Source organism: Eriocheir sinensis, chromosome 66 (genome assembly GCF_024679095.1).
Source record: "Eriocheir sinensis breed Jianghai 21 chromosome 66, ASM2467909v1, whole genome shotgun sequence".
NCBI classification, from domain to species: Eukaryota; Metazoa; Arthropoda; class Malacostraca; order Decapoda; family Varunidae; genus Eriocheir; species Eriocheir sinensis.
In genome coordinates, this window is record NC_066574.1 from 7,790,102 (window position 1) to 7,816,768 (window position 26,667).

The window sequence follows — 26,667 nt, forward strand, 5'->3', positions numbered from 1 at the left end:
ACTTCGGGAGAGGCGCCGCCTGTCCTGGGCTCCCCGGCAGCTGCCATCGCCAAGCTCAGCTGATGGCCCCCGCGGAACCCTCACTCAGGTCAACACTCAGTGTCACATCGGACCACACTCCCCACACCAAGGCTACTCACTCCTTCCCCTCTGGCTACTCACCCTCCTCCGCTTCCTGACGCCGCCATGGACGCTGCTGTTGAGCAGCACGAAGGCGGCGAGGGTGGTCACGGCGGCAGTGAGGGCGGCGAGTCGCAGCGCCCGACGCGGCCTCATGGCGCCCGGGGAGACTCTTCACAGACAAACCTGTTCGTTGAATATCCCTTCCACCAGCCCGGACGCTTAAGAATGTGCTACGAGCGACAACAGTCAGCGTCAAGCCTCGGGGACATGCCGGGCCGCGTGTGGGCACGAGCCGCAAGCACGTGTTGCATGTGGCCAGCGTGCGCCAGTCATGCCTCGCGGAGCCTCGGCCGCCACACCCTTCCTCCACCACCTCGTGCGACACACTGTTGTGCTGAGGCCGCCGCCCGCCAGCCAGACGTTGAGGGCTGAGGCTGACCCGCGCCCACCGTGGCGCAGTCCCCCCCGCCCTCCTGGGGAAGCCTCCCTCCAGCCTCAGGATCCTCCTCCCTCCCTCCCTCACTCCCTCACACTCTCACCATTCATTCCCAGGCCGGCGTCGTCTTCACCCGCCGCCTCGCACCGGAAATTCACGTCGTCTAGCCGCGCCTGTTTGGTTCAGAAAGAAAACAATCTTCTTCACTTATTTATTTTTATCTTTTATTTTCACATTTCTTGCAAACAAGTCAGGCTATTGCGATTATTCTCGTCACAGTTGACCGAAGGCTCATCACTGCCACTCGTAAGCTTCCCTCGGCGGTGCGCGGCGCCTCAGTACACCACCCGCTCCATCTTGCCCGAGACCACGGACTTTTCGAGCGTCGAGGCGATGGTGGACACCCTGAGCGTGTTGTCGCCGTTTACGCTGAGGTCGTCCAGGCCTGCGGAGACAGAGCGGGGTGGGGTTACCATGGCTCGGGGCGCGGCGGGGCGGGGCGGGGCGGGGCTAGAATTAACATGGTGCAGAATGGGAAGCGGCTGGCAGATGCGTGGATTATGATAAAAAATAAAATCCAGTATTACAGATCTCTACGTTTTATATTTTTTAAAAGTACAAACAGCTTGATGATGTAAGAGTTCCAGGCACACCAACGCAACCGAAAAATCGAAACCATCGTTTCCAGATTGTCGTACTCCTCCTCTTATGTTTGCCGATTTTCGACCTAAAAACTGTTCCCTTCACCCCCAAAACTGGCTTCATGTAAAATTATCGATAAAATGGTTAATTATTGGTGTTTCTTGACAATTGTTGTAGCTCAGAAACCGGTAAATACGATGCTCTGAGTACGATAATCCGGCAATGGGGAATTCGAGATATTGACAATCCGGGCCGACTCTACGGGGTGTGAACGCTTAGTCTGAGGTGCTGTGAGAATGTGCTGCGACAAAAGTGTTCCTCGCGCAGTGCTGGGAAAAAAGGGCTCAAATGTCTGAATAAGTGAAGATAAGTGACTTTCAGGTTAGAAAATAACGTAACACTGAAAAGGAAAGTGTGTGAATAAGAAAAAGGGAGGAACGAGAGGAGGAGGAGGACCTAAGAAGCGATACAAAGCGTTACAGGTCAAAAGGAGAAGACGACTCGACCTCGTGTGTGTGGTGCATCGTGTCGTGTCGCCCCGTCTCACCCTGATAAAGAAACACCCTGTCTCAGCCTCTTAGTGCCCCGTCTCACCCTGATAAAGAAACACCCTGTCTCAGCCTCTTAGTGCCCCGTCTCACCCTGATAAAGAAACGCCCTGTCTCAGACTCTTAGTGCCCCGTCTCACCCTGATAAAGAAACGCCGTCTCAGCCTCTTAGCGCCTCGTCTCACCCTGAAGAAGCGTTTTGTCTAACCCTCTCAGTGCCCCCTCTCACCCTCCAAGTGCCCCGTCTCACCCTGATAAAGAAACGCCGTCTCTGCCTCGTAGCGCCTCGTCTCACCCTGAAGAAGCGTCTTGTCTAACCCTCTCAGTGCCCCCTCTCACCCTCCAAGTGCCCTGTCTCACCCTGATAAAGAAACGCCGTCTCAGCCTCTTAGCGCCTCGTCTCACCCTGAAGAAACGTCTTGTCTAACCCTCTCAGTGCCCCCTCTCACCCTCCAAGTGCCCCGTCTCACCCTGATAAAGAAACGCCCTATCTCAGCCTCTTAGCGCCTCGTCTCACCCTGAAGAAGCGTCTTGTCTAACCCTCTCACCCTCCAAGTGCCCCGTCTCACCCTGATAAAGAAACGCCCTATCTCAGCCTTTTAGCGCCTCGTGTCACCCTAAAGAAGCGTTTTGTCTAACCCTCTCAGTGCCCCCTCTCACCCTCCAAGTGCCCCGTCTCACCCTGAATAACGTCGCAGAAGTGGTCGAGCTCCCTGATGTAGCCTTGGTGGTAGCGGGACGGGAAGGAATGGTAGACTGGCGGCCTCGTCTCGCCCTGCGCCGTGGACGTCGTCATCGGGAAGGGCCGCTCGTTGCCCGCTGACACCATGCCCTTGGGCCCAAATACCTGAAGGAAGAGTGTCTCAATGGGAAAGAATCAAACCCTAAGGCACTTAAGACTCGATATTACCAATCACCATCATCATCATCATCATAAGCATCCGCAGTCAGCCATCTTTACCAGACGTCATGACAAATATACTTTTCCCAACGATCTTCACCTCTCTGCCTGATGTTATACTCCACCCAGCCCCGGCAAAGGTTTTAATCTCATGCCCCCACCTGCTTCTCTGTGTGCCTTGCCTTCAATAATCTCTGGTTTGCCATTTCGCTGTTTTGGTCGTTTTTCAGTTCTACATTTGACCTGCCTAAGTCCACTTCCCATTCTTATTTGTCACTTTCATATCTTCAACTTTTGTCTTCTTCCTAATTCATGATCCTAGTTGCTCCCCGTCTCTCCGTCTTAACCTGCTGTATATCACAACTAAGGTAAATAAAATAGGTCTGACATCTCCATAACCCGACTCAATCGCCTAAGATCATTCGTAATTCCTTGCTTAGCTCAACTGTTATACGAGATGGGCAAATTTCCTTAACATCATTATATTAAACCAGTCGTCTTTTCTTAATCTTTAACCCCTGGACTACGGATTTCCTACCAGAAGACATCACCAAGCTGCAGGAATGGAACAAAAAATGACTGCTACAATTCAATGAAAAAAATGTAAAGTCATGCATCTTGGGAGGGGATATCCAGCACACCAGCACCACATGGGAAACACTCAGATATCCAGCACAGAGGCAGAGAAAGACCTGGGACTATATGTTACCAGGCTACCAGTGAAGGCCAAGACAGTACCAATCGCAGCGGATGGGTTAACGCTTTCTCTACATATTTCACGACGTGCCAAACTTTTAATCCGTATTACTGAAGAGGATTATAGAGACAACATCAGCGAGCTACCTCCAGCCGTTGGTCATATCCGTAGGCTGCGTTGCGACTGATGTCCGTCATGGAGAGAGCCCCCGACGGGAACTTCATGGTGAACGCCACTGTGTCATGGTCGTTGAGGGCGGCCACCTCGGGCAGGAAGGTGGTGGCGGAGGCGAACACGTGCGTCGGGTATTCCCCCAACACCCAACACGTAAGGTCGATGTCGTGAACTGCGCAGTCGTGGAAGATGCCGCCTGGGAAGGGTTGTGAGTGAGTGGTGATTTTGTGTTTGCTTAGAGGAGGAGGAGGAGGAGGAGGAAGACGACGACGAGAAGAAGAAACAAGAAGAAGAAGAAGAAGAAGAGAAAGAAAAATGAAAAAGATAAAAAAGAAAAGAAAAAAGAAGAAATGAAAAAGAGAAAGAAAAATGAAAAAGAGAAAAAAGAATAGAGAAAAGAAGAAAAAGAAAAGAGAAAAAAGAAAGAGAAAGGAGGAAGATAATAAACAGAGAAAGAAAAAGAAGAAAATAGATAAAAACAAAGAGTGATTTCTAAGAGACATCATTATAAAGAAACAAAGAGGAGGAGGAGGAGGACAAGAGGAGATTAATTAGGAGAAAAAAATATAAAACTAACATGAAAAACAAGACGATAAAGAAGACGAAAGAAAATAAAGAAACACACACACACACACACACACACACACACACACACACACACACACACCTGATATCTTGAGGTAGTCGATGCTAGGGAGTGGCGAATCCCTGGCCACCGTCTTGACCATATGTACCTGACCCACTGTCCCCTTATGCACCTCCTCCCGCAAGTGGCAGAAGCTGGGGTCGAACCGGCGATTGAAGGCACAGAGCAAGGGCCGACCAACCTGATGGGGGGGGCGAGTGTTAAGCGGTGAACAGAGAGGAAGAGGAGGTATCAGCGTACAATGATGACAGAAAGAACAGTAGTTGGTGAGGAAGAAGGAGGATGAGGATGAGGATGAAGAGTAGGAAAAGAAGGAGGAGAAGGAGGAGGAGGAAGAGGAAGGATAAGAGGAGAGAAATGAAAAGACGATTACTATGGGAGATAATTATAAGGAATCACAAACATAATGAAGGTTAAGAAAATATGAATGAGGGAGAAGGGAAAAAACAAGAACAAGGTCAAGAAGAACAAGAACAAAAAGAAAAAAAACTGGAAAAACAAGAACAGGAAGAAAAACAGGATGTAGAAAAGAAGAGAACAAGAAAAGAACAGGAAAAAGAACAAGAAAACAGCAGGAGGAAAACAGAACGAGGGTCTATGAGAGGAGACACACCACCCACCCACCTGTTCCGCAAGCTGATAGCAGAGTTTAGTGTCCTCGAAGTTCTCGGCAACAGGCTTCTCACAGAACACAGCCTTGCCCGCCTTGAGCCCGCGCATCACCAGGCCCTTGTGCATGAAGGTGGGGGTAGCGATGATGATGCCGTGCACGCTATGGGGAGGCGTTACTAGACCTTAGCACAGTGTCTCGTAGCCTGGGTAGTTGGGGCGCCATGACGATACCCCACTCAGTCAATCAGCCACCGTGTCCCGTACGTGCTTCTCCCCCCGTCAAAGCACCGTTGCCAGATTGTCGTACTCAGAGCATAGTATTTACCGGTTTCTGACGCCTAACTATTGCCGAGAAACATCAGGAATTGACTATTTTAACGATAATCATAAGCGGATCTCCTAATTGGGGTCCACGAGACAGTTTTTGTGTCGGAAGTCGGTAAATATAAGAGGCTGAGTAAGACAATCTGGCACCGTTGCGTTAAAGGACCTTATATCCCTTTATTTTCTTAACATCAGAAGTTTATACGGATATTTCAGTGTACATTTTAGTCTACATCTACCAGAGCACCCTTAAAGAATGGAGTAGTAAGCACTTGAGCCAAATCACCACGCAGTCTACTCCCTTTCAACCAGTGCAGATTAAGCTTCTTTGATCTTTCTTTGCACGGTAAGATGCTTGGTATTGTTAAACGCTTCCGCCTCTCACATTAACCATCGCTATAGGCCGCAAAGGAGATCAGTCGGGCTATAATGAGTGTTTCTTTAGGGTTCACGGTACAGAAGAAGGATTACGCTACCGCCAGGGTCACAAAACTACCCCTGGAAATGCCCACAACTCCTACGAAAGACTTGTTAAATGTGTGTTTTTCTAGGTTCGTGGTACAGAAGAAGGCTCACACTACCACCAGGGTCACAAAACTACCCCTGGAAATGCCCACAACTCCTACGAAAGACTTGTTAAATGTGTGTTTTTCTAGGTTCGTGGTACAGAAGAAGGCTCACACTACCGCCAGGGTCACAAAACTACCCCTGGAAATGCCCACAACTCCTACGAAAGCCTTGTCAAATCTGTGTGCCTGTGTGTTGAAATCTTTAGTGATACGGCCCTAAGACTTTATGTCCGTGAGGTCGGGGTGAAATTTACGTAGAGTTTCTTTCGGTTCGGGATCTTTCACCGGGAGGCATGAAAGAGCTCACCTGGAGTCATTTTGGAATCTAATTTTGTATCATTAGAGGACTCTCGTTCAGCAGTAGCATACAGTAGCACACAGGAGGTATAGGAGCAGCGAGTAGCGGGCTTTTTTTTATTAATGTTTACTTTTTTGTGCCCTTGAGCTGTCTCCTTTGCTGTAAAAAAAAAAAAAAAAAAAAAACAGAGCGCTAACCTTGGGTCCTTGAAGACGATCTCGTCCTGCTCGGGGGACAGCAACTGGTCCTTGGAGAGCCGCCACTCGTCGCCGACCTTCTGCAGCTTCTTCGTGTCGGGCTCCACGATGTACTTGAGATTCGTCCGCTGGCTGCTCATGATGTTGTTGAGGTGGATGGAGCCTGGGGAGGGATTGCAGGAGGGCGGTCAGGCAAGGCTCTCTGCAGACTGTTCAACCTCTTAATTTCTGCCGCAGTGTTGCTTGACTACCCATATTTAGCAGCCTCGGTAGAAATGATGGTATTGTTTTCAGATTGGTGTGATTTTTTATTTTTTTTTATTTTCCTAGCATATTAAAATTTATGCGGATGATTTTTTTTAATGTGTTTTTGATGTGTTCGCGTTTTGTGTATGTTTGTTTTGTGTGTGTGTGTGTGTGTGTGTGTGTGTGTGTGTGTGTGTGTGTGTGACTGTGCGTGTCTGTCACATCGAAATGACCAGTGGTGTTACCTAAGAGTTATAATTATTCTACTTCAATCCCGCAATCACCTCCCCCTTTCACCCGTCTCCCAATCCCCCCCTACCCCTTCTGACCTCCACTCTCCCCACCAACACCGTCACCTAATCTCCACCTCCCTTCTACTCCCCCGCCCCACCACCCATCCCCCCACTCTTTCCCTCACCACCCCAAACACTAACCTTCTACTCTCCCTCCCTTCCAACCCTCCACCCACCCTCCACCCTCCCCTTCAACCGCACTTCTTCCAGTTCCAATTCTCTAATCTGTAACATCGTGTCGAGCTGCAGAAGGAAGTATATAACGTTCATCGCGCGCCACATCTCACCTGCGCGGCCGAGAGCGAAGAGTGCCACGTTGACCACCTTGAGATCCTCCTGCACGGGGTTATTGTACTTCTTGACGGCTGTGGTGAGACCCGCGCCGATGAGGTACCTGCGACCACAGCCTTGTTAGCGCGAGGGGAGAGGAGGAACAGAAAAGATAATCGGAAAGAGGAGAAACAGAGACAGCAGAAAAAAGAGCGACAGAAGAAAAAGACAGAGAAGAAACAGATAGATGAGCAGAAGAAACAGAGAGACAGCAGGAGAAACAGAGAGATAGAGCAGAAGCAGAGAGACAGAGGAGATGTGACGGATAGATAAGGGAGAAAAAGACAGGCGTTAGCAGTGGCGAACAGACGGAAGAAAAGAGTTAGTCGTGGAGCTGAGCGGACGTGTGTTGTCTTGCGCCGTGCGGAGAGTGCAAAGCCAGGGGCGTGAGGGATCTGTGTTACGTTGAGGATTGGATGCTGTTTGTGTCCTAAATGGTGTCAAGTGAAATGTGCTCATTTGTCTAGAATTGAGCAGAAGAATATACCTAAAATTAATTGGATCTGCGACCCATGCCTTCATAAAGCATCTCTGGCTACCAAAATTGTGGAGAAATTGGATGATGGAAAGCGCTGACAGACTGACCAATGGGAAAGAAGAAAGACCATCCCACGAAGGAGATCATTGAAGCACAGAAGGAGTAACAGACAGACCAGGAAACTAAGAGATCCATCCCATCAAGCGCTGACAGACTGACCAGTGGGAAAGAAGAAAGATCATCCCACGAAGGAGATCATTGAAGCACAAGTCACAATAACAATAACAACACCAAGCACCAACACCAAGACTTAAGTAATGAGAGTGCCCTGCTTACCCCTGATGCTTGTAGTCGGTGACGTGGGCAACCTGCTTCCCGCAATTGTACGGGGACGTCGTCTCCGCGAACTTAACCGTCGCCATGGCTGCTAAACCTGTGGACGGAAAAGGCGTTAAATCAGTCTAGAATGGCAACACTGCGTGGCCCCTGCTTGTCTGCCGTGTATAGTGTTTTTTCACTTCCTATCGCCCATCCACTCCGTCAGCTGTTGGTGGGGAGGGTGATAAGCTAAGCGAGAGGGGCAGTGTTCCTTGTCTCGTACGTATAAATGCTTCCACCCCTTGTCATACCTCTGAGTTACCTGTTTGTTTGTCTCTCGGCCTCTGTGATTTTGGGCAGTGGAAGGTGGATCTGTCGTGGCCATAAGAGTTATCGATGGTATGGTGGTGGTGGTGGTGGTGGTGATGATGGTGATATGAGAATCGTCTTGAATATGTATGATGATTGTGATGGTGTAGATCTCATCGTTACAATCTTTCATAGTCAGTAAATGTAGCGCTATAATGATGATTGTGTCTTGTTCATCATTATCTTCGCCATCATCTTTGCCACCATCCTCATCATTACATCAACATCACTATCATCATCTCTATCATCATCATCGCCACCACCATCATCATCATCATCATCTTTATCAACAAAATATTTTTCAGCCTTATCATAAGCAGACGTAGAAGCTTCATAAGAATGAGTATGTCATTATAAACACCATCATCACTAATATCAGTGTTATCATTATTATTATTATTATTATTATTATTATTATTATTATTATTATTATTATTATTATTATTATTATTATTATTATTATTATTATTATTATTATTATTATTATTATTATTATTATTATTATTATTATTATTATTATTATTATTATTATTATTATTATTATTATTATTATTATTATTATTATTATTATTATTATTACTGAATGCCATCATCCTTGCAGGCTATTGATTTACATAACTCTGTGGGAGAATTACCGGCCTTCATTATATCAGCAATGTGGCGGAAAATGTTAGCGTTAAGGTAATAGGAAGTATCCATTTATCATCTCAAGTATTTTGTGAGTTCCGTGGACAAAACAAGAAACATGCAGATAATGAAAGTCAAAATATTCACCTTGGAAAAAATGGCCTACAAAGAGGCGTCTCTACGGTGAGGCTGAAAGCAACAAAAAAAGTCCGCTAAGTGCAAGGGCAGGGAGCGAGTGGTGGGAGCAGCGACAGAATCCGTATATGAAATTTGACAGCTGGCTTAATCTATACTCGTGTCACCTCAAGACGGATAATTGCTCGCAGGTGCAGTGAGCTCCTGGCCGGCGGGCAATTATCCGTCTTGAGGTGACGTGAGTATACATTAAGCCATACATGCACTTGTCAAATTTCATATACGGATTCTACCGCTCCCTCGCCCACACGTATAGCTCGAGGCTGTTCGAGCACTGAGTGGATGTATTCACCTTGTCCAAGAATGGCGTGATGTGCATATCTTTATAGGCTATTTGTATTATTTGAAAACTGAGTTATATAAATATTAGGTAGCTTTACATCGAACATAAAAGGAAGGAAAATTATAAATATATGGAAGAAAATATAACCTTTAAAAATGACGGCAAAGCTGTGGCATAGCCGAGCATAGCTGCGCCTGACCGCCGAGTGGCCTAAGACTACCCACATGCTGTCCCGAAGACCACCCAGCAACCCGAACTCTAGAAGAAGCTGTGCAGCGCAAGTGAAATCAAGAATGATCTCCGGGGGGCACCATGAGCCAGTAATAATGGCGCCACTATAAACAATTGCCTGCGCCATGACGGGCCCGGGCCGACCATCAGGCCCCAATGTAATAGCCTGCCGGCGCTATAGGCCAGATGTAAAAAAGAGAAAAAAAAAAAAGACTGATTAGCAGCTTCCCCAGGTTCGTGTTTTCCCAGCGGCTGCACACACTCTCAGGCCTGGTCCACAGCCTTAACTTTCCCCTCAGCCAGCCGGGGCTACGTGGCCCTCGACGGAGTGCCTCAAGGCGCATTACTGTTCTGTTGAATTGTTTATGTTGCTCGGCACCTTACCTGAACGTCGCCGGGCAGGATCGTGGACTTATGTTCGGCTCTGAGTGTCGAGGAGCAGACTTGTGGGGCGTGAAATGTGGCTGGTCACTGCGGCGAGCGGTGTGTGGCGTCTGGCCTCGTCACACATAATGTGGGCCTGTGAAACACAGCAGTCGCCTTGCACCTCCCTTCCGTGCCAAATGCATGGCCCCACCCATCCCCTCCAACCCCCCACCACAACTTCTCAACTCCCTACAACCTCTAATATCCTGCCCCCTCCTTATTATATTCCTCACCCCGCCCACCTGATGGCCTTTTTGTAGCTGTTATATGCGACAGCTGTATATGCTGTCTGAAGACCAACGTCAGTAACTCTGGATGTTTTCTTAAAGGAACACTTAACTAACAGTACCTCTGAGCCCCCGGCCGGAACCTGATCCAAGGAGGAGAAAGGGAGTCTCTACAATCAGACAGCTGGTTTAATTTGTTTAGTTATTTGCTTTTGGGTGCTGTGTTCCTGTGCGGTCGCCCTAACGCGGAGCTGTACCCACTTGGCGCCACAACTCAGGACAACGACCCCACGAATGTCTGAGTCCCATCACGGGCGGCAGTAGGCTACCCTCGAAATGAAAGTATCCATTTACAATTACAGGCTAAAAAGCAATTAAACTGAATATCAAGTGTTGCATTTGAACATACACCATCAGGTCGGTAGAGATTAAGCATCCATAAAGTAGGGTAGGCGGTGGCTGAGTGGTAGCGTGCTGGGCCCACATTCACCGCGTGATGGACGACGCGGGTTCGAATCCCCACGCTACCACCTCGGATTTTTCAGTCACCGCCGAGTGGCTTAAAAGTACCCACATGCTGTCTTGAAGACCACCCATCAACCCGGACTCTAGAGGAAACCGTCCAAGTGAATCAAGAACGAGTTCCGGGGGCAGCATGAGCCAAGAGAAGATGGCGCCACTATAAACACTTGCCTGCGCCATGACGGGCTGGGGCCGACTACCATCCAGGCCCCTCAGGAAAGCCTACCGGCGCTGTAGGTGTTAACGTAAAAAAAAAAAAATAAATAAACGATTACACAATCTTCTAAGACGCTTATCATCCGAGGTCTTCGTCGCCATTGCCTCCTGATATGAATTCCAGCGTAATAAAAATGCAAGCCACACCAGGTCGACAGTGTCCACCCAGCGCTCCCAGAGAGGTGTCAGGTCAAAGGATTTACTCAGCTGAACAATGAAGAGAAATAGGTCCTGCTTGCCCTCGGAAAGGGAAGAGGAGCGGGCGACTCATGGATCAGGACGACAAACGCGACCAGCATATGCGGGAGCTTCCTTCAGGAGCCTCCGTCGCCCGCTGACCACGCCGGGGGGGCAGCACGAGGGGCGCGGCCAAGCCCTCCACGCCCCATCAGCACGAAATCACCGCACGGTTGTGTTCACTGAATGCGCCGTAACATGCAAACAGTACAGGCGGCGAGGGAGCTGGCGAAGAGGCCCGCAGGGTACCTGAAAAATGACCACTCGATTTTATTTTAACTTATAAGAAGCGGCAGAACAATGTGGTGATGTTTTATGTAATAATAATAATAATAATAATAATAATAATAATAATAATAATAATAATAATAATAATAATAATAATAATAACAATAACTAGTGGGCACCCGTACAAATTGCACGGAATTGCACGGATTCTGCCCCGCCCGTCGTGTTTGGGTTTGTAGTGAAGCCCGCTACAATACTCCCCCTCAGCAAAACGTCCCTCTCGCACGAAATTGGAGAATAAATTACCGTTTTCACTTTAAATAGGAGCTATATCGCTTAACAAACATAAACTGAATAAACTTCGGCCAAATCCGCGGCGATAGGTCAAAATTTGGTGTTGCCTCGATGGGATTAAGTGCAAAAAAAACTGAATAAACTTTAGCCAAATCCGCGGCGATAGGTCAAAATTTGGTGTTGCCTCGATGGGATTAAGTGCAAAAAAAAACTTAATAAACTTTGGCCAAATCCGCGGCGATAGGTCAAAATTTGGTGTTGCTTCGATGGGTTTAAGGGCTGTATTTTAAGACACCATCGCTTCTCGCATCAACTATTTCTAAAGGTCAAAGAGGGGATCAATCTGTTTTTCATGAGTGTTTTTTAAGGTTCATGGCACAGAAGAAGGGTCATACTACCACCAGGGTCATAAAACTACCCCTGGAAAGGCCTACAGCTCCTACGGAAGCCATGTCAAATATGTGAACTTGGGCGACGAAATGTTTTAAAAATACGACCCAAAGTGCAAAAAAAAATGAATAAACTTCGGCCAAATCCGCGGCAATAGGTCAAAATTTGGTGTTACTACGATGGGTTTAAGTGCCTCAAATCTCACTTACAAACCCTCAGCCCTTAGGGTATTAATGTTATAGATAATATTAATAATAATAAATGGTTTATTCACTTGTTGGCAACCATAAGGCTGAAAATACACAAAAAATACAATACAATGAGTTTCATGTGATGAGTTATGGGGGAGGTGGGGAAGGGTGATGTGTGTGTGTGTGTGTGTGTGTGTGTGTGTGTGTGTGTGTGTGTGTGTGTGTGTTGGGATGGAGACGTCATGTGATCATGGAGGTGTTAATTAATTAATGCCCCTCGCAAGTGTCGGTATCACGCTTAGCCGATATTTGTCCGTCCGAGCACTGACCGGGACTAGAATATTGTGGTGTCTTGTGGGTCTTGTGGGGGAAGGGAGGGTGGGTGGGAGTAGGTCTCTTAAGGTGTGTGTGTGTGTGTGTGTGTGTGTGCGCATGTGATTTTTTGTGTATGTTTGTGTATGTGTGCGCGGGCGCGTGCGGCTGAATGCGTGCGTCCGCTCCTACAGTCACTTGAGTCAGGTATCACGTGACGCCTCATCCCCGCGTCCTCGCCGCGTGGGCAACTTTATCAGACGTGATAACCGCCGCTCATCAGCTGTTTGCATTGGGTCGCGCTTCCCGCACCGTGCCTCCTCCCCCACCCCCCCTCCCCGGCCTGAGGGGCAGCAAGAGGCGACGGTTAATAATGAGCCAATACTTTGTTTTCATCAACAGGTGTTACGTAACGTCTCTTGACAACACCTGCAGCACCTCACCGATTCTCACTGGTACTTACGAAACACTTCACCGCGCTCCCTCGCCGCCCCTACAGCACGTGCGGCCAGCGTGGCGAACACCGCGGCGCTGGAATGACTGACTTCACAAACAAATAAGACAACGTCCGCCGGATCATGTCTGCGGTGTGGTCGACATAATGGCCTGTTCTTATGCACCGTGGAATTCCTCTCCCGTACAGTACAAACGAGATTCACACCAGTTCGCTTCAGGCCAGCTCACCCCAGCGTTTCCAAATTATCGTACTCAGCGCATTGCATTTTCCTAGTTTCTGACCGATAACTCTAGCAAAAGAGAGCGAAAACTATCACTCTTTAACGGTTTCAACGATAACTTTAATTTTCTATCGTTGTTTGTGTGGTTACGACGGTCTTCAAGCCTAAAAAGGATAAACGCATTGCTCAGAGTACGACAATTTGGCAACGCTGTCCACAACTCACAAAGGTGCTGAGTCCCGCCCATCCTCCTCTCGCATTTATCAGTCAACAAACTAATCCTAAATCATTGACGTGGATCCGAAACCCCAAGTGTGATATTCGATTTCCCTTCAGTTCACCCTCTAGTGGTGTGACAACAAGCCTGTGATGAGTTCCAAAGACACGGAGCCAGATGGAGGCGGGAATGGTCCGATGCTTTACCGGGGTGACTGTGAAGGTTGGGGCCTGGCCTGACACCCCTCCCTCCCCTCTTCATTATGCGGAGAGAGGCGGAAAGGACAACGTCAAGGTGGCCGGGGAACTGCGTAGAACAGGGAGGCAAAGATTCTCTCTCTCTCTCTCTCTCTCTCTCTCTCTCTCTCTCTCTCTCTCTCTCTCTCTCTCTCTCTCTCTCTCTCTCTCTCTCTCCTATCGTGACCTTTCTTTATCTCTCTTACGTAAGCCCAAGTAAACTGTTTTCCAGACTCATCCAACGTGGCGGCGGCGGACCTCCACCTGTCCCACTGCGCGTTGAGCCGCCTTCCCACATTCTGAACCCCTCCTTCCACTGCTCCTCAACCCCCCCCCCCCCCCTCCCTTAGGTTCTCAGGCTGTCCCGTCTCCTCCATCCTCCGTCTCCTCCTCATTGGCTTCCTCCATCCTGCCCAGTCCCCCCTCTCCTTCCCAGTCTCTTATCCAGCTGTTCTGATATAATTAACACGGTATGTTCCCTGCCCTACCCTATGGCCAACCCTGCCCACCTTCTGTATCCAGGGGAAGGGACGCCAGAGGGTAGGAGGTTGAAGGGGGTGAGTCTTGGGGAAGCTCTGCAGGGGATTTGCGGGGAGTGGTCAAGGGTACTGGAAGGGTGAGGGGCTGGAGTCTGCGAAGGTCAAACCGAGATAAACAAAACGCTGGAAATGGTGTCTTCCTTTCCCTGCCTCTCTCTCTTATCTTAACCGGCCTCTTGCAAACTCCTTACGTTCTTATGTTCTTGTGTTCTTATGTTCTCGTCAGCTGAACCTTATCTCTTACCCCCTCTCTTAAGATCGCTCCCTCTCTTATCCCTCTCTTCAAATCGCTCCCTCTCGTCACTGCAGTTTTCTTATCCCTCTCTTCAAACACCCTCTTCAGTCCTACCCCCCCTCTCTTCACTGCATCTTTCCTATCCCCTCTCTTCAAACCGCCTCTTCAGTCTTGTCCCCTCTCTTGAAGTCGCTCCCTCTCGCAAAACAACGTCTCCTTTTTCATTCTCCTCATAAATTTTTTTTTTTTTTAATTATTGGTTCGAATCTCATCCCCTCCGTTCACATATCCACCTCTGCGCTTCCTCGCCTCTGTTTCCCCCTCTCTCTTCAGTGCGTTATCCCGTTCGTCTTGTATTCTATCTCTGAAATACCACTTTTTTATCCCTTTACGTTCCTCTATCACCTGTCGTTCTCTTAATTCTGTTTCACGTTACCTATTTTTTCACCTTCCTTGCTCATCTTCTTCCCACGCCACGTCATCTTATTCCCTTTCATCCTCACCTCTTCATACACACCTGATCTCTAAATTAACTCACTACAAGTACTCGTCTCCACCACACCGGTTGTTACCAGGCCCTCGGATCGGCGGATAGCAGCTCTTCAATCTCCCCTTGGGACAGGAATTAACAGGGGTGCTGACGTGCGGCTATGAGGACTATACATATGTTTATAATCGTTGTTTATTATGCTGGTGAGGCGAAGTCGTGCAACTGACAAGCATCGCCTCATTAGTCTCCCTGCTTATACTGGTGCGCCTCCCTCATCTCTCCTTCATCCCTCGCTTACCCTCGCTCTCCACGATTAAATTTCCCTGTTGCTCAAAGCTGCACTCACGTCATTAAGCTGTTTGTCTTGTCCCGCCAGCTGTGCCTCCGTATGCTATTATTTTTATTTTTCATCATTCGTTGATTGCAAAAGCTCACTCCTCCTTCTCCTTCCTCTAGACCAGTGGCTCTTAACCTGGGCTCGACCGAACACCACCGTCAGTAAACAGGTTAATACTGAATAAGGTGCCTCAAAACACGACTCAGCGCTATCCTGAGCTTGCAACGTGCTCGCGGGGGTAATAGATAAACCCGAGTTGGATCTATACCCACTCAATCTTCCCACACTCCTTCCTACCCGCTTGTACTAAGGTTAAGGGACAGTTTGTGTATGATCCTTGCCTTTTATGAGTCCCTTCACTGCCTCTACATTCCCTCACGTCCCTCCACATCCCTCATTCTTTCCCTTCACTCACTCACTCCACCTCCTCGCTCCCTCGTCTTCTATAACATTAACTTAGCTTCTCTACTATTGTGTAACCTTGCCAGCTGTTCACGAATGGAGAAAGAAGAGAGAACAGAGCGGTGGGTAATTACATCGGGATAAAGTGGTGTGGGAACCCGCGCCCCGACCCTGAGGAACCAAGACACGCCGTGGAAAATAATGGAAAACACGTCGAGGAGAGATGAGGAACGGTGATATAGAGGAATTTAAAAACATCTGAAGGACAATGTAAAACAGACCGAGTGGAGAGTGCTGGGCCGTATTACTAGACATTTCGTCGCCAAAATTCACATATTTGACAAGGCTTTCGTAGGAGTTATGGGCATTTCCAGGAGTAGTTTTATGACCCTGGTGGTAGTGTGACCCTTCCTCTGTACGGTGAACCTAAAGAAACACTGATTAGAACCCGATTGGTCCCCTCTTTGACCTTTAGAAATAGTTGTTGTGAGGAGCGAAAGTGTCTCATAAAATCGATCATCATAATAGGTCGGTATTATAAGAAGGGTCAATCTAGCACCAGGGTCATACAACTACTCCTGGAGGTCAAAGAGGGGGGCAATTGGGTTCTGATGAGTGTTTCTTCAGGTTCATGGTATAGAAGAAGGGTCGATCTAGCACCAGGGTCATACAACAACTCCTGGAGGTCAAAGAGGGGGTCAATTGGGTTCTGGTGAGTGTTTTCTTAGGTTCATGGTATAGAAGAAGGGTCAATCTAGCACCAGGGTCATACAACAACTCCTGGAGGTCAAAGAGGGGGTCAATTGGGTTCTGGTGAGTGTTTCTTCAGGTTCTTGGTATAGAAGAAGGGTCAATCTAGCACCAGGGTCATACGACTACTCCTGGAGGTCAAAGAGGGGGTCAATTGGGTTCTGATGAGTGTTTTCTTAGGTTCATGGTATAGAAGAAGGGTCAATCAGCACCAGGGTCATACAACAACTCCTGGAGGTCAAAGAGGGGGTCAATTGGGTTCTGGTGAGTAGTAACAAATGTACGGAAGTGGGGGTAATTTGGAAGTGGGGGGGACTGGAAGTGGGGGTTGGGGGGGTCAGCGGTCAGCAGGGGGTTACAGGAGTGGGGGTAATTTGCAGGGGTTACGGAAGAGGGGTATCTGGACCCCCCTCCCCACCTCCACACCCATCTCTTTTACCTTTCCCCCCCCCCCCCGCACCCCCACTCGGACTAGCGTACGGACGCGAGAGGGTGACCAGAGTTGGGGTGCCCAGCAGGGTGGGCGGGGGGTGACGGGAGAAGGGATACTTGAAGGGTTAAGATAAGATCTTTCTTTGACCTCGAATGACCACGAGATTATAATCACGGAAAGGTTAAGGACATTAGGTTAATGACCAGGCTGAAATATGAATTTACTCTCTAATGCAAGTCCGAAAATAAAATAAAAAATCGCCATTGAACGTAAGACTCGATAAATTATTTAAGTTTTGCTGGATGTATTGTATCATTATCTTCTTATTTCTCATTTCTCAACTTGTTTCTTCTTATTTCTTTCCTCAACTTATATATATTTTTTTACTCCGGTTATTTGGTGCCATCTAACCCTAAACACTGCAGCACCAAGTCTTTTTTTCTGATTTTGCATTAATTAATGTCTTATATCTCATTTCTTAACTTCTTTCTTATTATTTCTTTTCTCAACTTGCATTTCTTTATATTTTCTGCATGCTCTTCGATGTCATATGACCTTAGGCGTTGCCGCATCGAATTTACCTTTTCCGTGAAAAAGGGATCATGTAATGTGTGTGTGTGTGTGTGTGTGTGTGTGTGTGTTCCATTCCCTCCGATTCTTGAGAAATCTGCGGCTAGCTCGAAATTTTGTGGGCCATCTTTTAGCCTATTATATGCTCCGAAGCGGAAGTTAGTGAGGATACTGAAGGTATCTTCAAATACCTCATACCTCTATTCGATCCCCAGTTACACCGAGACAACTGATTTTTTCTCTCGGTAGGGGTGCCCAGCAGGAGGAGGGGGGGGGTGACGGGAGAAGGGATACTTGAAGGGTTAAGATAAGATCTTTCTTTGACCCTCGAATGACCACGAGATTGTAATCACGGAAAAGGTTAAGGACATTAGGTTAATGACCAGGCTGAAATATGAATTTACTCTCTAATGCAAGTCCGAAAATAAAATAAAAAATCGCCATTGAACGTAAGACTCGATAAATTATTTAAGTTTTTGCTGGATGTATTGTATCATTATCTTCTTATTTCTCATTTCTCAACTTGTTTCTTCTTATTTCTTTCCTCAACTTATATATATTTTTTTTTACTCCGGTTATTTGGTGCCATCTAACCCTAAACACTGCAGCACCAAGTCTTTTTTTTTCTGATTTTGCATTAATTAATGTCTTATATCTCATTTCTTAACTTCGATGTCATATGACCTTAGACGTTGCCGCATCGAATTTACCTTTTTCCGTGAAAAAGGGATCATGTGTGTGCGTGTGTGTGTGTGTGTGTGTGTGTGTGTGTGTTCCCTCCGATTCTTGAGAAATCTGCGGCTAGCTCGAAATTTTGTGGGCCATCTTTTAGCTGATTATATGCTCCGAAGCGGAATTTAGTGAGGATTCTTATGGTATCTTCAAATTCCTCATACGTCTATTAGTTCCCGAGTTACACCGAGAAAACTGAATTTTTTTTCTCTCGTCAGAGTAGCTTAACAAATAAAAATCACTCATTAATTAATGTCTTATATCTCATTTCTTAACATATTTCTTCTTATTTCTTTTCTCAACTTGCATTTCTTTATATTTTCTGCCTGCTCTTCGGTGTCATATGACCTTAGACGTTGCCGCATCGAGTTTACCTTTTTCCGTGAAAAAGGGATCATGTGTGTGTGTGTGTGTGTGTTCCATTCCCCTTCGATTCTTGAGTAATCTGCGGCTAGCTCGAAATTTTGTGGGCCATCTTTTTTAGTCGATTATATGCTCCGAAGCGGAATTTAGTGAGGATTCTTATGGTATCTTCAAATTCCTCATACGTCTATTAGTTCCCGAGTTACACCGAGAAAACTGATTTTTTTTTTCTCTCGTCAGAGTAGCATAACAAATAAAAATCACTCATTAATTAATGTCTTATATTTCATTTCTTAACTTATTTCTTCTTATTTCTTTTCTCAACTTGCATTTCTTTATATTTTCTGCCTGCTCTTCGGTGTCATATGACCTTAGACGTTGCCGCATCGAGTTTACCTTTTTCCGTGAAAAAGGGATCATGTGTGTGTGTGTGTGTGTGTGTGTGTGTGTTCCATTCCCTCCGATTCTTGAGAAATCTGCGGCTAGCTCGAAATTTTGTGGGCCATCTTTTTTAGCCGATTATATGCTCCGAAGCGGAATTTAGTGAGGATTCTTATGGTATCTTCAAATTCCTCATACGTCTATTAGTTCCCGAGTTACACCGAGAAAACTGATTTTTTTCTCTCGTCAGAGTAGCATAACAAATAAAATCACTCATTAATTAATGTCTTATATTTCATTTCTTAACTTATTTCGTCTTATTTCTTTTCTCAACTTGCATTTCTTTATATTTTCTGCCTGCTCTTCGGTGTCATATGACCTTAGACGTTGCCGCATCGAGTTTACTTTTTCCGTGAAAAGGGATCGTGTGTGTGTGTGTGTGTGTGTGTGTGTGTGTGTGTGTGTGTGTGTGTGTGTGTGTTCCATTCCCCTCTGATTCTTGAGAAATCTGCTGCTTGCTCAAAATTTTGTGGGCCAACTTTTTTAGCCGATTATATGCTCCGAAGCGGAATTTAGTGAGGATTCTTATGGTATCTTCAAATTCCTCATGCGTCTATTAGTTCCCGAGTTACACCGAGAAAACTGAATGTTATTCTCTCGTCAGAGTATCCTAACAAATAAAAATCGCTCAGAGCTCCTCATCTACGTTCCTTAGAAAGATTGCCATATGTTACTATTAAGAAACTTATCCCAACAACTGCAAATTTGACGCACTTTCATCGAAAACTTAATTTTAATAATTTTTTATTTACTTTTATGGCGCGTTTCGCGTCATCGTCCGCCAGAACCTTTTACCCTTGATGACATGAAATGCGTCATCGTGCGCGAGAGGGTTAAATAAGTCAGATTTATCTCAAATTCACTGTCTGGGCAGACAAATATTCGGAAAAGAGAAGGCAAACCAGTTTGTAGATATATATAAATATGCCGTATATTCACGTCCTTATGGATATCTTCTTGTTGATTAGGGTTTAAATACTCCTGAATCCCTACAGTTTCGCTCAAACATTGTTGGAGAGCCTCCCAGATGAACGCGTATTCCAATGGTGAACTCCAGGAAAAGGAACTCTTACACGTTCTATACTCCCAACATAACGAACCCTATGGTTTAAGCTCTCAGCTACTTCTGATCTTACTCTCTTAAGCCTTTGCAGTTACTTTCTTAAACCATCGAAGCCCGCCTTCCTGAAGTCAGGTATTAAGTCTTGTTTCTGCTGACTCTATCCTCCCATTTAATATTAAATTTAATTTCCTTATGATCACTGTTACCTAATGAACCCCAACCTCAATGTTGCTTATTATGTCCTCTTTATTAGTTAACAACAAATCCAAAATATTTTCTTCCTCCTTCGCACTGTTTTGTATATAGAACGAACTTACATTAGCTGAACCCACACTCCTGGAAGAAGCTAAAATTTTCTAAAGGCTACAATAAAGTCAATATGACCGATGAAGATACGGCACGTCACAATGAACAAACTCACTGTCTTCTCTGTAAATACGGGTTTTAAAAGGTAAAGGAGTAAAACATCATGACCATGAAAATCAGGAAACAATTACATTGAAGCTTATTGTAATAGATGCAACCTTCAAATGAAAAATCACAAATTGCAGCGTACTCTCATTGCACATTATGCGGATTACGACATGACGTTAATCCCGCGTGAATTAACGCTACCTGGCTTTGAAAATCAAACTAAGACCAAAACATTCAGTTCAGAAATACCATGAAGTCATCATAAATGACTTGAGATTTATTGACACGTATGTCTTTATGTCTGGTTCACTCGCGGCTTTAGCGAACCAATTCATCAGCACTGGGAACGAGCCCATGTGCACACAACAGATGTTGAAAGATGTGCCAGCACCTGCGTTACCATTATTGATCAAGGGAAAGCAGGTTTTTTGTTATGACTATATGGACTCGATGGAACGACTTTCTGAGACACGTCTTCCATCCCGCGAAGATTTTTTTCAATTCGCTTCAAGAAGCAGAACTTTCCGAAAGTGATTATAAACATGCTCAGAATGTTTGGAAAGTAGCTGGATGTCAGAGCCTGATGGACTATTTGTTGCTTTATGTAAAAGTGGATGTTGGCCTTCTATGTGATGTCTTCCTAGAGGGGAGAGGTATTTTGAAAACACAGTGGAGGTTGGATATTGTAAATTATGTTAGCCTGCCAGGATTTGCCTATGACTCTTTTTTGTTAAAAACACAGCAGGAATTAGAGATGCTTAGTAGCCCACACATATATCATTGCATTCAAACAAATGTGCGTGGGGGCTACACAAGTGTTGTGCGTCGTTTTGTACGCACCAATAACATCTACACGAACCCTCAGTTTAATCCAAAACATGATAGAAACACTTTCCTTTCATATCTTGACTTCAACAGTCTTTATCCCACTGTAATACAAGAGAAGTTACCATGTGGAGATATGAGAAAACTAGATGAGACAGAAATGCACTGGTTTTGAGCGGGAGGGGGGCTAGGTCAATCAAGCAACCGATGGCGATTTTGGATACCTCATTCTGTGCAATACTGAGGCTGTCTAACGTGAAGTCATAGAGAAAAAGGATGACCTACCACTGACCATCAGAAGACACAATATCATCAATAGAGATATATCGTCAGCCGCACACGAATGGTATGAAGAAGAAAACCGTCCAGTACCGTGTAAGAACATAAAACAGATTGGAACACATGTTGCTCAGGAGAAAATACTGTTTGCTCTGTCCCTCCTTAAACTGCTATTCAACTAGGCCGGGTTGTTAAAAAGTGCATGCTATTTATATGTTTAAGCAAAAGCACTTTCTTGCGGACTTCATTCAGGATAACATAGAAGCCCGCAAAGTGCTACTTGCCCTATCAAGAAAACTGCAATCAAGTGTATTTCAAACAGCATTTTGGTCGATACCTGATGAACGCGGCCAAATATAGTGAAGACATAGATATTGTCACCAACCGCGAAAAGTTTTGAAGCTGGCCAGAAGTCCTTACTTTAAACGCGTTGTACCCCTCAATGATGGTCATGTAGTTGTAGTTCGCCATAAGAAATATTCACAGGCGAATCATCCAAACTACATTGGCTACTACGTCCTAAAGCTGTCCAAGCTGCGACTATATGATTTCTTTTACAGTATCATGAAGGCTCATTACGGGGATCGGGCGAAACTAGTGTATTGTGACACTGATTCCTTAATAACAGAAACTGAAACTCCTGATCTATTAACAGAGTACTCGCAGGAACCCTTTAAAAGCTATATAGACACAAGTAACTTTAGCTCCTCACATTCCTTGTACAACACAGACAACAAAGGCAAGCTCGGATTTCTCAAGTCTGAAGTGAGGGAAAGAACCATCTCAGAATTTGTAGGTGTAAGAACAAAGTGCTACTCCATCCCCATGGCAGACAGTGACCGGTTGAGTTCAGCTAAGAGCGTTCCAAAGCTCATAAAGAAAAAAAAATTGCTCATCAGCGATACAAAGACGTCCTATTCCAGAAGCAAACATTTACCTTTGGCTATCAGGGATTCACAGTGCGTAATGGACGAATGAGTACAGTAAAATATCCCAAGAGAGGGATATCTGTAGTTCAGGACAAAAGACACTGCTTTAGCACCTTGGAGTTACGACCTTACGGTCATCCCGATAATTCTACAGGGGTAGAGGAGGAGGAGGAAGAGAAGGAAGCTGTAATCATAATTTGACCAAATTCCAATAAACATTGAGTTTGTTTGACTTGTTTATATGTCCTTTATCAAAAATGAATGAAAAAAAACAATAATTGTCTTAAAATTTATTCGATTTGTGGAAACATGTAGACAAAACGCGTCTATGTTTCGATCTGGCTCATATAAAAAAAAGAAAAAAAAGACTCGCGAAATGTGCGCGGCGGCGGCACCAGCGGGTCCTGCGGCGACATCATGCGACGACAGGATGCAACAGGATTGCGTGGGCTCGGGGCGGGGGCGGGGCGGGGCGGCGCTACCAAGTTATTCTAAAAGAGAAATGAGACACTGGATTTGTCTCTACTATGAACCGGACATGATAGTGTTCTTAGATAGTTATGCTCTCGACCTCAAATTATACTCTGATTATTTTAAATATATTGCTTACCCTGGGCTCAGGATATATAAAAATGCATTTCGACTTCAAAGCACGCGAAGCGATGTGTGCGGGGCTTATGTCGTGTACTTTGCCTACAATGTTTCACACTTGGGTGTAAGAGAAACTCTTGAAAAATTTGTATGGAGTTTTCCAAGACCGAATATTCGAGGAATGATGAACACGTGATGAGATTCGCTTACAGCAAGTTTATAATGCCCGTATGACATCAAACATTTAACACGTGTTCATAAAAAGTAAGTATTGACTTTATTGATTTTTCATATTGAAGTGTATTACATTCCACGAAGCTATTCTCAGCATAAATAATTTTCTAGTTCCTTTATCGTGGTTTGTATAACACGCTTAAATCAGTGGTCTGGCTCCATACAGGACCTCACTCGTCACCACCACTAGCCCCAGTGCTGCCGCCCCGCCCCGCCCCCGCCCCGAGCCCACGCAATCCTGTCGCATCCTGTCGTCGCATGTCGCCGCAGGACCCGCTGGTGCCGCCGCCGCGCACATTTCGCGAGTCTTTTTTTTTTCTTTTTTTTATATGAGCCAGATCGAAACATAGACGCGTTTTGTCTACATGTTTCCACAAATCGAATAAATTTTAAGACAATTATTGTTTTTTTCATTCATTTTTTGATAAAGGACATATAAACAAGTCAAACAAACTCAATGTTTATTGGAATTTGGTCAAATTATGATTACAGCTTCCTTCTCTTCCTCCTCCTCCTCTACCCCTGTAGAATTATCGGGATGACCGTAAGGTCGTAACTCCAAGGTGCTAAAGCAGTGTCTTTTGTCCTGAACTACAGATATCCCTCTCTTGGGATATTTTACTGTACTCATTCGTCCATTACGCACTGTGAATCCCTGATAGCCAAAGGTAAATGTTTGCTTCTGGAATAGGACGTCTTTGTATCGCTGATGAGCAATTTTTTTTTTTTCTTTATGAGCTTTGGAACGCTCTTAGCTGAACTCAACCGGTCACTGTCTGCCATGGGGATGGAGTAGCACTTTGTTCTTACACCTACAAATTCTGAGATGGTTCTTTCCCTCACTTCAGACTTGAGAAATCCGAGCTTGCCTTTGTTGTCTGTGTTGTACAAGGAATGTGAGGAGCTAAAGTTACTTGTGTCTATATAGCTTTTAAAGGGTTCCTGCGAGTACTCTGTTAATAGATCAGGAGTTTCAGTTTCTGTTATTAAGGAATCAGTGTCACAATACACTAGTTTCGCCCGATCCCCGTAATGAGCCTTCATGATACTGTAAAAGAAATCATATAGTCGCAGCTTGGACAGCTTTAGGACGTAGTAGCCAATGTAGTTTGGATGATTCGCCTGTGAATATTTCTTATGGCGAACTACAACTACATGACCATCATTGAGGGGTACAACGCGTTTAAAGTAAGGACTTCGGGCCAGCTTCAAAAACTTTTCGCGGTTGGTGACAATATCTATGTCTTCACTATATTTGGCCGCGTTCATCAGGTATCGACCAAAAATGCTGTTTGAAATACACTTGATTGCAGTTTTCTTGATAGGGCAAGTAGCACTTTTGCGGGCTTCTATGTTATCCTGAATGAAGTCCGCAAGAAAGTGCTTTTGCTTAAACATATAAATAGCATGCACTTTTTAACAACCCGGCCTAGTTGAATAGCAGTTTAAGGAGGGACAGAGCAAACAGTATTTTCTCCTGAGCAACATGTGTTCCAATCTGTTTTATGTTCTTACACGGTACTGGACGGTTTTCTTCTTCATACCATTCGTGTGCGGCTGACGATATATCTCTATTGATGATATTGTGTCTTCTGATGGTCAGTGGGAGGTCATCCGTTTTCTCAATGACTTCACGTGAGACAGCCTCAGTATTGCACAGAATGAGGTATCCAAAATCGCCATCGGTTGCTTGATTGACCTAGCCCCTCCCGCTCAAAAACCAGTGCATTTCTGTCTCATCTAGTTTTCTCATATCTCCACATGGTAACTTCTCTTGTATTACAGTGGGATAAAGACTGTTGAAGTCAAGATATGAAAGGAAAGTGTTTCTATCATGTTTTGGATTAAACTGAGGGTTCGTGTAGATGTTATTGGTGCGTACAAAACGACGCACAACACTTGTGTAGCCCCACGCACATTTGTTTGAATGCACTGATATATGTGTGGGCTACTAAGCCTCTCTCAGTCCTGCTGTTTTTTTAAGCAAAAAGAGTCATAGGCAAATCATGGCAGGCTAACATAATTTACAATATCCAACCTCCACTGTGTTTTCAAAATACCTCTCCCTCTAGGAAGACATCACATAGAAGGCCAACATCCACTTTTACATAAAGCAACAAATAGTCCATCAGGCTCTGACATCCAGCTACTTTCCAAACATTCTGAGCATGTTTATAATCACTTTCGGAAAGTTCTGCTTCTTGAAGCGAATTGAAAAAATCTTCGCGGGATGGAAGACGTGTCTCAGAAAGTCGTTCCATCGAGTCCATATAGTCATAACAAAAACCTGCTTTCCCTTGATCAATAATGGTAACGCAGGTGCTGGCACATCTTTCAACATCTGTTGTGTGCACATGGGCTCGTTCCCAGTGCTGATGAATTGGTTCGCTAAAGCCGCGAGTGAACCAGACATAAAGACATACGTGTCAATAAATCTCAAGTCATTTATGATGACTTCATGGTATTTCTGAACTGAATGTTTTGGTCTTAGTTTGATTTTCAAAGCCAGGTAGCGTTAATTCACGCGGGATTAACGTCATGTCGTAATCCGCATAATGTGCAATGAGAGTACGCTGCAATTTGTGATTTTTTCATTTGAAGGTTGCATCTATTACAATAAGCTTCAATGTAATTGTTTCCTGATTTTTCATGGTCATGATGTTTTACTCCTTTACCTTTAAAACCCGTATTTACAGAGAAGACAGTGAGTTTGTTCATTGTGACGTGCCGTATCTTCATCGGTCATATTGACTTTATTGTAGCCTTTAGAAAATTTTAGCTTCTTCCAGGAGTGTGGGTTCAGCTAATGTAAGTTCGTTCTATATACAAAACAGTGCGAAGGAGGGAAGAAAATATTTTGGATTTGTTGTTAACTAATAAAGAGGACATAATAAGCAACATTGAGGTTGGGGTTCATTAGGTAACAGTGATCATAAGGAAATTAAATTTAATATTAAATGGGAGGATAGAGTCAGCAGAAACAAGACTTAATACCTGACTTCAGGAAGGCGGGCTTCGATGGTTTAAGAAAGTAACTGCAAAGGCTTAAGAGAGTAAGATCAGAAGTAGCTGAGAGCTTAAACCATAGGGTTCGTTATGTTGGGAGTATAGAACGTGTAAGAGTTCCTTTTCCTGGAGTTCACCATTGGAATACGCGTTCATCTGGGAGGCTCTCCAACAATGTTTGAGCGAAACTGTAGGGATTCAGGAGTATTTAAACCCTAATCAACAAGAAGATATCCATAAGGACGTGAATATACGGCATATTTATATATATCTACAAACTGGTTTGCCTTCTCTTTTCCGAATATTTGTCTGCCCAGACAGTGA

At 45.3% G+C, this 26,667-nt stretch overlaps 2 protein-coding genes and 1 long non-coding RNA gene across 3 annotated transcripts in view; 2 read left to right on the top strand and 1 right to left on the bottom strand.

Annotated features, from left to right (window-relative positions):
• Positions 1–756: 756 nt before the first annotated feature.
• Positions 757–10,076, bottom strand: LOC126987819 (inositol 2-dehydrogenase-like). Its single transcript, XM_050845216.1, has 9 exons — positions 9,922–10,076; positions 7,851–7,947; positions 6,994–7,100; positions 6,168–6,330; positions 4,792–4,939; positions 4,189–4,348; positions 3,494–3,717; positions 2,431–2,596; positions 757–1,004 (listed from the first exon to the last, which is right to left on the bottom strand). The coding sequence occupies exons 2-9, from the start codon at positions 7,934–7,936 to the stop codon at positions 895–897; spliced, it is 1,164 nt and encodes a 387-aa protein (XP_050701173.1). The 5' UTR covers positions 7,937–7,947; positions 9,922–10,076; the 3' UTR covers positions 757–894.
• LOC126987820 (inositol oxygenase-like) overlaps positions 8,214–26,667 on the top strand; it is a 35,370-nt gene continuing 16,916 nt past the window's right edge. Inside the window, exon 1 of the mRNA XM_050845218.1 lies at positions 8,214–8,231. Coding sequence (XP_050701175.1) covers positions 8,229–8,231 — 3 coding nt within the window. The 5' untranslated portion in view covers positions 8,214–8,228. The remainder of the gene's footprint in view (positions 8,232–26,667) is intronic.
• On the top strand, positions 10,211–11,967 carry LOC126987825 (uncharacterized). The gene is made up of 2 exons (XR_007741234.1): positions 10,211–11,853; positions 11,932–11,967. It is a non-coding gene; the product is annotated as an uncharacterized LOC126987825 (long non-coding RNA).

Bases quoted from the DNA above. Each gene is read 5' to 3' on its own strand.
- LOC126987819 (XM_050845216.1), bottom strand. From the start codon at position 7,936: ATGGCGACGGTTAAGTTCGCGGAGACGACGTCCCCGTACAATTGCGGG. The intron at 6,331-6,993 runs GTGAGATGTGGC...ATCCCTCCCCAG, and splicing joins CTTCGCTCTCGGCCGCGCAG to GCTCCATCCACCTCAACAAC. The intron at 4,349-4,791 runs GTGGGTGGGTGG...CCCCCCCATCAG, and splicing joins GCTATCAGCTTGCGGAACAG to GTTGGTCGGCCCTTGCTCTG.